Raw genomic sequence first — 12,801 nt, 5'->3', positions numbered from 1 at the left:
GAACCAAGTCTCTATTTGTAGACAAAAAAAAATTATGAATTTTGGTATAAAAATAAAAAAATAAAAAATTAATTTACAACGATATAATTGAGTTCAAAGTATTAAATGAACAAAAATCACGCCCAGCCAACCATTGTGTGACACGTGTCCTACTTTTAAAAAGCAAATTTTTCTCTCTCCAGGTTGTAATCCAGTGTGGCGCAGGCTCTGGAATCTGATGGATCAGGATGATCTGGGCTGTCTGATTAATCAGACAGTCTTGATGAGATCAGATCTTGGCTGTCTGATGGAAATCAACGGTCTGTAACCATGGTCCTTCAGTACGCGCGCGACATTGGATCCACGTCTATTAATGGTTTCAGAAGGTGGGGGCGCGTGTACTGTTGGGTAAAATTACAGGGGCATTTCTGTAATTTCCTGCAATTTTGCCAACCATATACACGCGCCCCACCTTCTTAAACCATTAATAGACGCGGATCCAGTGTCGCGCGCGTACCGAAGGACCATGGTTACAGACCGTTGATTTCCATCAGACAGCCAAGATCTGATCTCATCAAGACTGTCTGATCAATCAGACAGCCCAGATCATCCTGATCCATCAGATTCAAGCGCCTGCGTCACACTGGATTATAACCTGGAGAGAGAAAAATTTGCTTTTTAAAAGTAGGACACGTGTCACACAATGGTTGGCTGGGCGTGATTTTTGTTTATTTAATACTTTGAACTCAATTATATCGTTGTAAATTAATTTTTTATTTTTTTATTTTTATACCAAAATTCATAATTTTTTTTTGTCTACAAATAGAGACTTGGTTCGTTTGATTTGGACAGCGAAAAAAAAACGCAATTTTTCACTACCTTAATCTCATTTTTTGTCTACTAAATACGTTACTTGTGTGTTGTAATTTAACACGCACCACTCAACCAACTCACTGAAACCATTATACCAGGAAAATAGTAGATAATATTCTGGAACTTTTGGTATATTTTATGAAATTTTTGGAGACCTGAAACTATTTTTTGTTAATTAAATGAGATAAAACGGTAATTAAAAACTAATGTTTGCTTCTGAAACCATTTTACTGGTAGAATGGTTGCACATAGTTGTATTCTGAAACCATTTTACTGGTAGAATGGTTTCAATGAGTAATTTATTAATTGTGTTTGCTTCTGAAACCATTTATCTGGTACAATGGTTTCAGAGAGTTGTAATCTGAAACCATTTTGCTGGTAGAATGGTTTCAGTAAGTTGATTATTAGTTATTTGCTTCTGAAACCATTTAGCTTGTAGAATGGTTGCACATAGTTGTATTCTGAAACCATTTTACTGGTAGAATGGTTTCAGTGAGTAATTTATTAATTGTGTTTGCTTCTGAAACCATTTATCTGGTACAATGGTTTCAGAGAGTTGTAATCTGAAACCATTTTGCTGGTAGAATGGTTTCAGTAAGTTGATTATTAGTTATTTGCTTTTGAAACCATTTTGCTTGTAGAATGGTTTCAGAGATTTGTACTCTGAAACCATTTTTCTGGTAGAATGGTTTCAGTGAGTTGATGTAAGGTAGTGAAAAATGAGATTAAGGTAGTGAAAAATTGGGTTTTTTTTTCTGTGTCCAAATCAAACGAACCAAGTCTCTATTTGTAGAGAAAAAAAAATTATGAATTTTGGTATAAAAAATAAAAAATAAAAAATTAATTTACGACGAAATAATCGAGTTTAAAGTATTAAATGGAAAAAAATTAACGCAGCCAATCATATGCTGACACGTGGCCTGCCTTTTCAAAAGGCTTTCTCTCTCCGCGTTTGGGCTTCAGCCACGCGCGCCTGTCGGCGCGTGTGATGCACGCGCGTGATTTTTGTCCACTAACACGCTGCCACGTGTCCTGGGGGGGGGAAAAAGAAGTGGGGGGCGCGTGTACTGTTGGGTAAAATTACAGAAATGCCCCTGTTGCTCTATTCTTTCAAAAATTAAAAACATGGGTATTTTTGTCCAACTGAAAAGGTGCACCTTGCTAACTTAGACCCAACTGGGTCTAAGTTAGCAGCCCCCTATATATATATAGGGTTATGTTAACTTGTGCCCTAAGGACACAAGTTAAGCTACCTAAAAATAGAAATATAACATTTAATTATACAAATAATTTAATGTTTAGAGAATTGAATACACCACAAGTTCAATAAATTTTTTTTACATTTATTTTTTTAACATGTGCGCTAACAGCAAAACCATCTTCCTCAATTAGAAATATAAAAACAAGAGTGATTGATTAACGCAATCTCCATCTGATTAAGCACTTTTTCTCTACAATTTACATTGATGATTTTAACAAATTTCACAAAAACGTTGAAAAAGAACCAAACACGCACTTTACATGTTATTACACGCGCCAGGTAGATTGCGTGATAACTTGGTTCATTTGTATGTTTGTCAGTTTCGGCTTTGATGTGGTACGCTATTTACCGTCCGATGTAGCTGAATCTCGTCGAAATCGAGAATCTAAAATGAATCAACGGCGTGATCTTAATGCGTACAAACTCTGATACGAAACATTCCACACTCATATCTCTAAACCCAAAAAATATTTAATACTCCTGCAATAATATGGATGGACAACGACAGCCATAATAACAATAACAATACTACAAAATAAATTTATTTTTAATTTAAAACAATCAATTAATTTTTTTAAAACATAAAACCATCTAAATTTTCATGCGAATTTGGGCAAAACGTTTCCTGCGGAATTTCACGTGGATTCTGATTCCCAGCTAAAACCTTCGTAGGTAATTGTTTCCTGCAGTTTTTGGAATCCTCATAAACTTTCTTGCGGAATTTCTTGTTGAAAATGAAGATCAATCCGTAGCAAATTTGTGTAATAATCCTCAATCTCACTTAATCACAACTCCCAAATTAATCTCTTGGGTAAATTTGTGTTTAAGTGAGGTTTCACAAGCTTTGATTCCTTGATCACAATCAATAAACCTATATCTCTAAAGTGATTATCAATTGTTCAATTAATCTTAGATCCATAGTTAATTTTCATTCTCATGATCAATCAACTATTGAGTTCATCATACAATTTCGACAAATAATATGAAGCATTAACTGCACAAATTAATCAATTAAAACTAGTTCATAATCCATTTGCATACAATCAAGTTCACATGGTTCAAACTACATGAGAATTTCCTAAAAATCCAATTTAAGAATCTAGCAATTCATAGTAAAAAGAGAAATTACATGAAGAAGAAGAGAAGAATTCATCATGACAAGAGTTGTTGGAATGTTTTCACCCTTTAATCCTTGCTTGAATTCACTTCAATTGAACTTCAATGATCAATTTTAGTCCCAAAATACGTAACCCCTTTCCAATGGGTCCTCTCCTCTTCAAATAGTGCAAGAATCACTACTACAAAAAAGCCCCTTTAATAGCGTTTGTTTTGACTTTTGATAGCGTTTTAAAGCGCTATTACTGATACCGCTATTATAAGTCTGGGTGCTTACAATAGCGTTTTAAAACGCTATCAAATGTGCATTTTTAACAGCGCTTTTAGTAAAACGCGCTATAGTATGCTGTTAACACTGCCCAGGATATCTTTTGAAACTGTGCTTTAATAGCGCTTTGCTTTATAAACGTTATCATAGGTACATATTTAATAGCGCCCGTGTCCCCAAAGCGCTATTATATGTCCGTTTTTTTAAATAATCTAGGTCAACTTTTAATAGCGCCCGTGCAAAAAGCGATATCGTATGTCATTACTTCTTTTTTTTTTTTGCTTTTGACATGCTCTGGAATTTAAAAAATAATACCCTTGATTTTCATTAATCATATTCTATACGCTTTAACAACGCTTTTTGTAAAATTGCTATTGTAAGTTCTTTTTTTAAAAAACAAAAAATACACCTTCAGCTGTCAATTTTTCCAATATGATATGGTGAAATAAAAACTCTCATATATATCTTTCTTTTTGGAAAAACAAAATTGAATTGAAGCAAAATATGTATACAAAGATTGTAGGGCTGGACATACATATAGATATTCAATACACAAGACTCACCCACCAAAACAAAGTTATGCTGATACATAAATAATAAGAACACCAAAGGCTAATACAAAGGTGCTATACCTGCTAATGATAATCACCCACCTATCCCTACACTTAATAATACTATGCAGAAGAAGAAATAATGCAGCAACCAAGACACGACTTGAACGCTTTAGGATTTCTCGCCAAGCCAGCACCATTCTAATATTACCAAGAAGTCCCTGAAAAATTAAGAATATACTACATGGTTGATTACTCTTATTTAATGACATAATTGAACAATTTCAATACAAATAGCAGTATATTGGTAATACATCAATACAAAACAGCCCCAATACCTAGCCAAGCGCCCTAAACAATATAAATGAATTATACAAGAGCAGCAAAGATACCATGAGACAAGGTACTGTAACATTTTATCAACCAAGACAACAACTCTCAATGATGGAACATATATAAAGTTAATTTCATGCTAAATTAAGTAATTAACATCTAAGCTACTCATGCTAAATTTCTAAGATGAAATGAGGTACTTATCAACCAAATCCCACTTAGGCATTATCCAAAAATAGAAGATAATCTGCCTAGACAAATTAAGCATATGAGATCACTGCTCCCTGACTCGCACAAACCAGCTTCAAAACAAATAGCAGTATATTGAACAGTTTGTACCCTTAATCAACCTTTTGTTAACTATTATGCAAATCAAAGAAAATAATGCAGTAAAAACATGGGAATGAAGACAAATACACTAACAACAAGGCAGTATAAACCAAAGAAGAAAGAGAAAGAATATCCAAGAACAATGCATCAAGAAACAAAACTTACAGGTTGAGGAACAATGTAAGCTTCTTACGATGGCCACACCTAGAAAGATAAAAACCAAATCGACAATTATAAGAAAAATGCATTATAATAGTACAACCGAAAAATGCATCAGTTCAAATGTTTTGGCTCCATTAGGAATGTCGTTCAGGTGTCTGACACATTCTTCGTCTGATTCATAAGCTTTGGCAATTGACAATTCCAAAACTCCACTTCTAGAGAGCAAAGGGAGTTGCATTAAGTGTGTATTCAGGTTAATTAGCTGAAAATATTTAGTAAAAATGGAAATCAAATGTGGTAAACGATATACGAAGGAAGCACAATGGAACAAAGAATTGGATAGCAGAATACTTCAAATGAATTATAATTTGACAGCATAACTCATAACACCATTTGGACACCATTTGACAGCATTAATTCTCACTCATATACAAGAATAGTGTCATCTAGAGACAATTCAGATTCTGACAGGTTATGGAAACATGTTGGTAGTTAGTGGTTCAATGCTATAATATTTGGATAGTTACTACTACAAGAATAAGCATAAATAAAGGGGCACTACTATAGTTGAGTTTCTGCAAAATACTACGATGTCAATGTAAAGTTTCTAACTACTAACTATTACAAATTACAATATCATATACACAATACTAATACTGTTGCAGCAACAAAACCTTCTGCAAAATACTATGATGTCAAGTAAAGTTTATAAATACTCAGGCAGCAACAAAAACTCTGTAGTGTTAGTATCATATATAGTTTAGTCAAACATAAAGGGAACTTATTTGCTTCCGGTGACTCTATCAGATATTGATTACTTCTTCCTTCTCGACCAGAAAATTGAACCCAACATAACTCAGACAAAAAAACTTATAAGAAAGAGACGAATCGATGACGAAAATGCGAACAAATCTAAAAAGAAAAATCAAAAGGAAGTAGGAAGCAAAGATGAACTTTGAGATGAAAGAGAACAAATTGACAAACCTAGAAATTTCATTCTAACCACACCTTATCCAGCTTTCGAAGATCCAAACCTTCAAAAAATTCAATACAGGGTGTGATCTGATACTTGCCATCCTTAGACTTTAAATGAAGTATACTACTGAGAAATGTAGTCATGAATTGAATTGCTTTCAAATTAAATGAAGTATTTTTTTTTGCATAGCATTTACCATTCATAGTATATATTATATACCATACCCTATGAGTAAGTGGCATATTTTTTATCAGACTTCATGTCAATGGAATCTTCCCTGCATCATTGTTCTGTCTACAGTAATATGTTCAGTTTTATTTCACTTATTAATTAAGATATTAATTTTAAACACATAGGGTTAATTACTTAATTATAACAGATTAGGAATTCTATGATGGGGACAAAAATGCTTACTTTTATTGCTTCAAGAAGTTTTTGGTCATCATGAAGGTACTCGAGAATCCAAGTAAGAACACTATGAGGCAACAAAAAGATAACCAGGAGCACCCTGAACTAAAACAAAAACCACACACACACACACACACATAAACCAACTAACCAAAGAAAATCAAGGAGCAGCACTCACTACACACCAGACCAGTACCATGACAGGCACACCAAACATACAAAGCCAAGCAATGTCTACCGCAAGCCAACACACCCAACCAACACTCCTACTCAAAGCAAACTGCAAAGCTTTGCGAATATTCCATTGTCATGCAACTTTGATCTAAATCATGTAGCAACTTTGATCTAAATCAATTGAAATTTGTCAAATATAAATACTTATTTTTCCCTAGATATGCTGAAGGTTCTTTAGAATCTTAGGAGTCATTGATTTCTCACATTTCCTTAATGTGGACCTTCCTACCCAACTACTCCTCAATTCTATTTCTGTTACCGATCATTTAGCATTAATAGCTGAGAGGAACAAAACATACCAAGAAAACAAGTTGAGACTTAGCCACTAAACTAACACCACACAAGACTAATACAAAACACAATACATCAAACCAAACCCAGGCACAACGATCCAAAGGAAACAAGGGAAAAAAGACGCAAAATCCCTATGCCAAGCCCAACAAAAAATGCACAGCCATGCCGAACCAATTAAAGCACAAACCAACAATATCCTCAAACACCTCTGCTCACACCACATAAACAACAACAAAACCGTATAAAAACGCAAAAGACGGAGTTCGAATGGCAGAAAAACTAACATAGCTTGAAATTAAAAAAATACTAGTAATACTAGTTAATATTAACAATCATCATCAATCAAATCAATAATTAACAGTCCCATATAATATGAATCAATGAAATTAAAAAATAAAACCAATCAAAACGGTGGCAATTCACCTTGTACATGTCCAAGCTTAAAATTGAAAGAAGTTCCCCTATCTATGCTGTAATTAAGCTTATGAGTGTTTTCAACTGTTTAATGTGCTTATCAAAATAATCCATGGAGTTCAGGACTGCCCTGCAATTTTTGTCAAATCAAATTAAACATTCACAATAACATTAACAATGCAATCTCTAGTTATTACAAATTTACAATATAAAGTAAACCAATGTCCTCACCTTGTACAAGTCCAGGATTGAAACAAAATTTGTGGTCATGATTTAGGAAAAGTAGAGAAAATGAGAATTTCCGTTCCAAGTATACCGAGAATCACGAGATTTTGGGTTTGACGGAGATGGAGGTGTTGGGCTTAAACGAAGGACCTAGGGTTCGACGGAGATTGAGGTTGAACGAGAGCCTGACGATCTAGGGTTCGACGGCGAGGTGTGAGGTTGAAACAAAGACCTTGATAAGGATGGAGATGGAGGCTCGACAGATGGAACAATAGAGAGAAGAGGAGCGATGGAAGGATTGTTGAGTATAGAAACGAGCGATGCAGTTGTGAGAAATTTAGAGGAGAGAAATGAGAAGGTTTTTTTTTTAAAAAAATTATCTCTTAATTTTTTTTATTATTCAGCAACCAACAGATTGTGTTAAAGAAAAAAAAATACAACTAAGGGGTCAAAGGTTCGACACCCAACCACTATAGTTTTTTATTTCTTAATTTTATTTACTATAGCGCTTATGTCAAATACGCTATTATATGGTATTAACGTTAATAGCGCTTTCTCAGAAGTGCTATTATAGTGTTCCGTGTTTTTGGCTTTAATAGCGCTTTTTTAAAAAGCGTTATTATATCTTTCCTGGGTTCAAGGCTTTTATAACGTTTCTTCTACAAACGCTATTATAGGGCTCCGTGTTTTTGTTTTAACAACGCTTTTTAAATAAGCGCTATTAAAGAGGCGCTATTAAAGCTCTTTTTTGTAGTAGTGAATGGGTCAAAATGGTCGCTCATGCGCAAGGCGCAGACAACAAAAAAGAAAACTGTGAAAAACTACAGCTGGGTTGCATCTAGGCGCCCCAGAGACTGCAGCCTTGCGCCCCGTGCAGTCCAAAATTTCATATTTTCTGTTTTTCTTGCAATCAAACCTCCTCCTTAATCCATGCATTTCTCACTTATTCCAAAGTTTAAAACCTTCAAATTGTCCTTCAAAATCCCTTGAATTGAGTCACTTTTAGTGTGAATTAACGGAGTTATTAAGGAGGACTGTGAAAAACGATAAGCAAACTAAGTTGCTTGTGGAACAAGTAAATTGAGTTGTCATCTATGAGCTATACTTTATAACTGAATAACTAACTAACTTATTACGTGTAGTTATTTCCCTAAAAACATTGTATCGAACAAAATAAAATAAATATAAATGATCAAAATTGAAAAAGTACTAACTATGAATTTTGGTCAAACTTTTTTCATGTAAAGTAGCTAAGAAATCCATAGTTTTTTTATCCATAGTTCTTGCATTGATTTTTTATATTTGAATTTATCTTATCTATATAACACAAATATATATCTAAATTTCAGTAAATTTTAAATAATAAAAATATTAGGAAATTGAGGAAAAACAAATTAAATTATATCTAATATTTGTATGATTAAAAAATATATAAACAACAAAATATAACAAAAAGGAGACATGAATATGTTCCTTCTCTCTTTTCGTTAATCATAAAGAAATTATGAGTTTTTTTTACCAAAGAAAATGTAAGTTACATTACATGGTTACAACTGAAAAACACACATTTCTTAATTAAAAATAAAACTAAGAACACACAAATTTATTTTTTTTTACGGCAAAACACACAATTTTCATCACATTTTGTTATACTCAACAATTTTCATGTGAAATGTAAAACTAATTAAAATGAAAAAGCAATTGCATAAGATCAATGTATGTCAAAGCATTTTTTAAAACAAATATATGTCAAAACATATTAAATTTAGAAACAATCATAAAAATAATAGGCAAAACTACATCAAAGTCCATTATTTTATTTATTTGCATTACGTTATTTATATTTTTTTTATTTAAATTCTAGGGGAAACTCATTAACCATTTAAACTCAATGTCTACTCATATTTGATTATGCCAAGAGAATTTGTTCCATGTGGTTTATGGAAATTTGGAGGTTTTTATTTTTAATTTTGATAATAAAAATATACTATAAAGTATAAAGTTATCTTATGTAACTTGCCTTCAAAAGGTGCTAGAGACAACCATTCAATATCATTTTAATAAAAAGTAATTTATGTGTGTTAATAAATAAATGATCTAGTCCCGTGAGTTTAGCTTAGTTGATAAAGAGATTATATTATATATGCAGATGGTTGGAGTTTGAGAACTTATGTCAAAGATAAATAAGTTGGAGTACAAGTATTTAAATGTAATGTTCATACAAAATAAATTATGTCCATAAGGTAGAAATTTGATTTTAATACTATAAAATAATTTAATATTTAAAAAATATATTACATAAGTTCCAGAAAAATTTGATTTGTTTTGATGAGTATTTTGAAAATATTAAGTTTTTATAATTTTTATTAATAGACAATTAAAAATATTAATGATCAAAATTATGTGTTAGCATGCATGCAGTAGTCAAACCAGTTCTTATATTTTTGGACGGAGATAGTAGCAACAAAATAAAATAAATGAATAAATGAAAAAGGAAAAAAATCATAACTTTCCTCCGTTATATTCACCAGAATCAATTCAACCCCCATAAAGAAGCACCACTCTCTCTCTCTCTCTCTCTCTCTCTCTCTCTCTATAATGTGTCTCATGCGTTTCTCCGAAAACAAAACCTTTTAACTGTTTCTTCTTTCCTTAATTTCTTCGCCGATATTCCTCAAATCACCAAACACAAAAGCAATGTCATCGCCGGGATTCAATGCCGGTGGTAATGGATCGTCGGAATATTTCTCCGGCAGATCAACAAACACCATCAACAACCTCACAACCACCAATAATCTCCATCATAATCTCTCTCTCTACCGAACCCAACAACAACAACAACCACTTCCTCCAATTTTTCTAGATCCTTCTTCACAGATCCCTCAACAACGCTTCATCGGAAAACGCACCTTAGCTGAATTTCAAACACAACAAAACCAAACCTACAACATCAACAACAACAATCTTAACCTTAACAACAACAATCACAATAACCATGTTCTCTCAAATCTTTTACTTCGTTCTGTAAAACCAAGAACAACAACAAATTTTCAGTTTCAAAACAATTCTCCTTCATCTTTTTCACTTCCTGAATTACAACAAAACCCTTTTAACAACATCTACCAAACGCACCGTTTAGGTGTTCCTTTACAAATGAACCCAAATTTTCATCACTACAGAACCACCTCGAATTTAACTCAAGTAATAAACCGGGTTCAAAATCAAAATCAAACCGTTGAACCGGTAGAAGAAAAAAAGATCAACAACGATCACACGCTTCTTCAAGAATTAGAAAAACAGCTTCTAGAAGATAACGACGATGATGGTGAAGCTTCTGTTATAACAACAAGTGAATGGTCAGAGACATATCAGAATCTAATTGGGCCTGGTACCGGGCCTTGTAATGGGCCTGGGCCTATTCAGGCCCAGAAACAGGTTTCTTCATCGCCTACTTCGTCTACCACGTCATCAACTTCTTCTTCAGCTGCTTCACCTGCTTCTGTTTGTTCCAAACAAACGCTAATTGAAGCTGCAAACGCTATTTCAGAAGGTAAAAACGACGTCGCTTTAGAGATCTTAACACGTTTAGTTCAGAATTTGAATCCGAATTTGATGAATTCGGATCAACGGTTAACTAATTGCATGGTTTCGGCTTTGAAATCGAGGTTGAATCCGGTTGAAAATCCACCGGTTGTTGCGGAATTGTTCAGTAGAGGACATGCTGAGTCGACTCAGTTGTTGCTTGAAAACTCGGATTGTTTCAAGGTTAGTTTCATGGCTGCGAATCTCGTAATAATGGAAGCAGCATTTGAAGAAAACGGTAACGGAAAAGGTTTCTGTGTGGTGGATTTTGAAATTGGTCAGGGGAAACAATACGTTAATCTTCTTCACGCGCTTAAAGCGCGTGAGGTTTCGGTTTCTACTGCATCGGGTTTCACGTTGAAGGTAGTTGCTGTGGCGGAGAACGGCGGCGACGAGAGAGTTAAAGCGGTGGGTGAAATGTTGAGTCGTCAAGCGGAGAAGTTAAAAATCGGTTTCGAATTTCGTATTGCAACCGTTTCTCAGAGAAAAATGAACGAGTTGACTCGTGAGTTATTAGGTTGTGACTCGGAAGAAACGCTTATTGTGAATTTCGCGTTTAAGCTGAATCGAATTCCAGATGAAAGCGTTTCAACCGAGAATCCACGCGACGAGCTTTTGAGGCGCGTGAAGAAACTCGCGCCGCGAGTGGTTACAATTGCGGAGCAAGAAATGAATTGTAATACGGCGCCGTTTTTGGCACGAGTTGCTGAGTCATGGTCTTATTATTCTGCCTTGTATGATTCTGTTGAGTCTGATTTAGGAAAAGATAACTCGGACCGAGTCAAGATTGAAGAAGGACTGAGTCGGAAATTATGTAATTCGGTGGCTTGTGAAGGTAGGGATCGGGTTGAACGGTTTGAGGTTTTTGGAAAATGGCGCGCAAGGATGAGTATGGCGGGGTTTATGTTGAAACCAATGAGTCAAAACGTTGTTGAGTCAATAAAATCGCGACTCGCTGTGAGTAATAACAACCGAGTTAACACGGGACTCAGTGTGAAAGAAGAGAACGGTGGGATTTGCTTTGGTTGGATGGGAAGAACACTCACCGTTGCTTCTGCTTGGCGTTAACTTCTCTTACTTTTTTATTCTTTGTTTTATTATATTTTTTTAATTTGGTTCCATGAATATTAATATATTATTATATTGTTACTATATTGTAACGTTATCGAGACATAATGGAAAAGCATAGAGAATAGAATTTGATAAATAATATATCATGAAAAAAATGTTGCTATAGAAAATTCCAAGTAGAACCCATCCTTCCTACCTTCCATCATCACTCTTGATTCTACCAAACGAAAATATATAATAATAATGTATTTGATTCCAATGAAAGTTGGTAACTTAATTTTTTAGGTTTTCTCAATGTATTAGTTGCTATAAGTTGAAAATTTTATCATTGGTGTATATAGTTTTTGTTCAAATTAAGCACTTGTTTGGAACCATGGTGAGATTTCTTTCCAACGCATGTCCATAAAATGCTCAAATTCGTGTAGTTTCTCTATTTTATAGGTCAATTTTATTAGGAAGTGAGAATGATAAACAAAACGCAAGTTCAATCACACGCAGGTATTTAGGTATATCGGTACAAAGTTTTCATCTTGATTGCCATGTTGTGCATAATCAATTCCATTTCCTATCCTATTCTTAAATTAGTTACGGGTGCATATAAGTCCTTAACAGGTTACTCAATTTCATTACATCCGAATATTAATACTCGACTTATAACCTATTCAATTTATAACGATTCAGTTTTATTGATGGATAATATGTAGATACTATAAATGTTCTTTGA

The 12,801-nt window shown here is 33.9% G+C and overlaps 1 protein-coding gene and 1 long non-coding RNA gene across 2 annotated transcripts; one reads left to right on the top strand and one right to left on the bottom strand.

Annotated features, from left to right (window-relative positions):
* Nucleotides 1-3,967: 3,967 nt before the first annotated feature.
* Nucleotides 3,968-8,098, bottom strand: LOC123908985. Its single transcript, XR_006809791.1, has 3 exons — nucleotides 7,431-8,098; nucleotides 4,877-7,329; nucleotides 3,968-4,269 (listed from the first exon to the last, which is right to left on the bottom strand). It is a non-coding gene; the product is annotated as an uncharacterized LOC123908985 (long non-coding RNA).
* Nucleotides 8,099-9,934: 1,836 nt separating this feature from the next.
* LOC123909549 (scarecrow-like protein 8) lies at nucleotides 9,935-12,177 on the top strand. The gene has a single exon (XM_045960409.1). The coding sequence runs from the start codon at nucleotides 10,122-10,124 to the stop codon at nucleotides 12,072-12,074; it is 1,953 nt and encodes a 650-aa protein (XP_045816365.1). The 5' UTR covers nucleotides 9,935-10,121; the 3' UTR covers nucleotides 12,075-12,177.
* The last annotated feature ends 624 nt before the right edge of the window (nucleotides 12,178-12,801 follow it).

The sequence above is a fragment of the Trifolium pratense genome, linkage group LG2 (assembly GCF_020283565.1).
Source record: "Trifolium pratense cultivar HEN17-A07 linkage group LG2, ARS_RC_1.1, whole genome shotgun sequence".
In the NCBI taxonomy this organism is placed as follows: Eukaryota; Viridiplantae; Streptophyta; class Magnoliopsida; order Fabales; family Fabaceae; genus Trifolium; species Trifolium pratense.
Note: the sequence above shows the minus strand (reverse complement) of the source record. Positions and strands in the feature narration are given on the sequence as shown.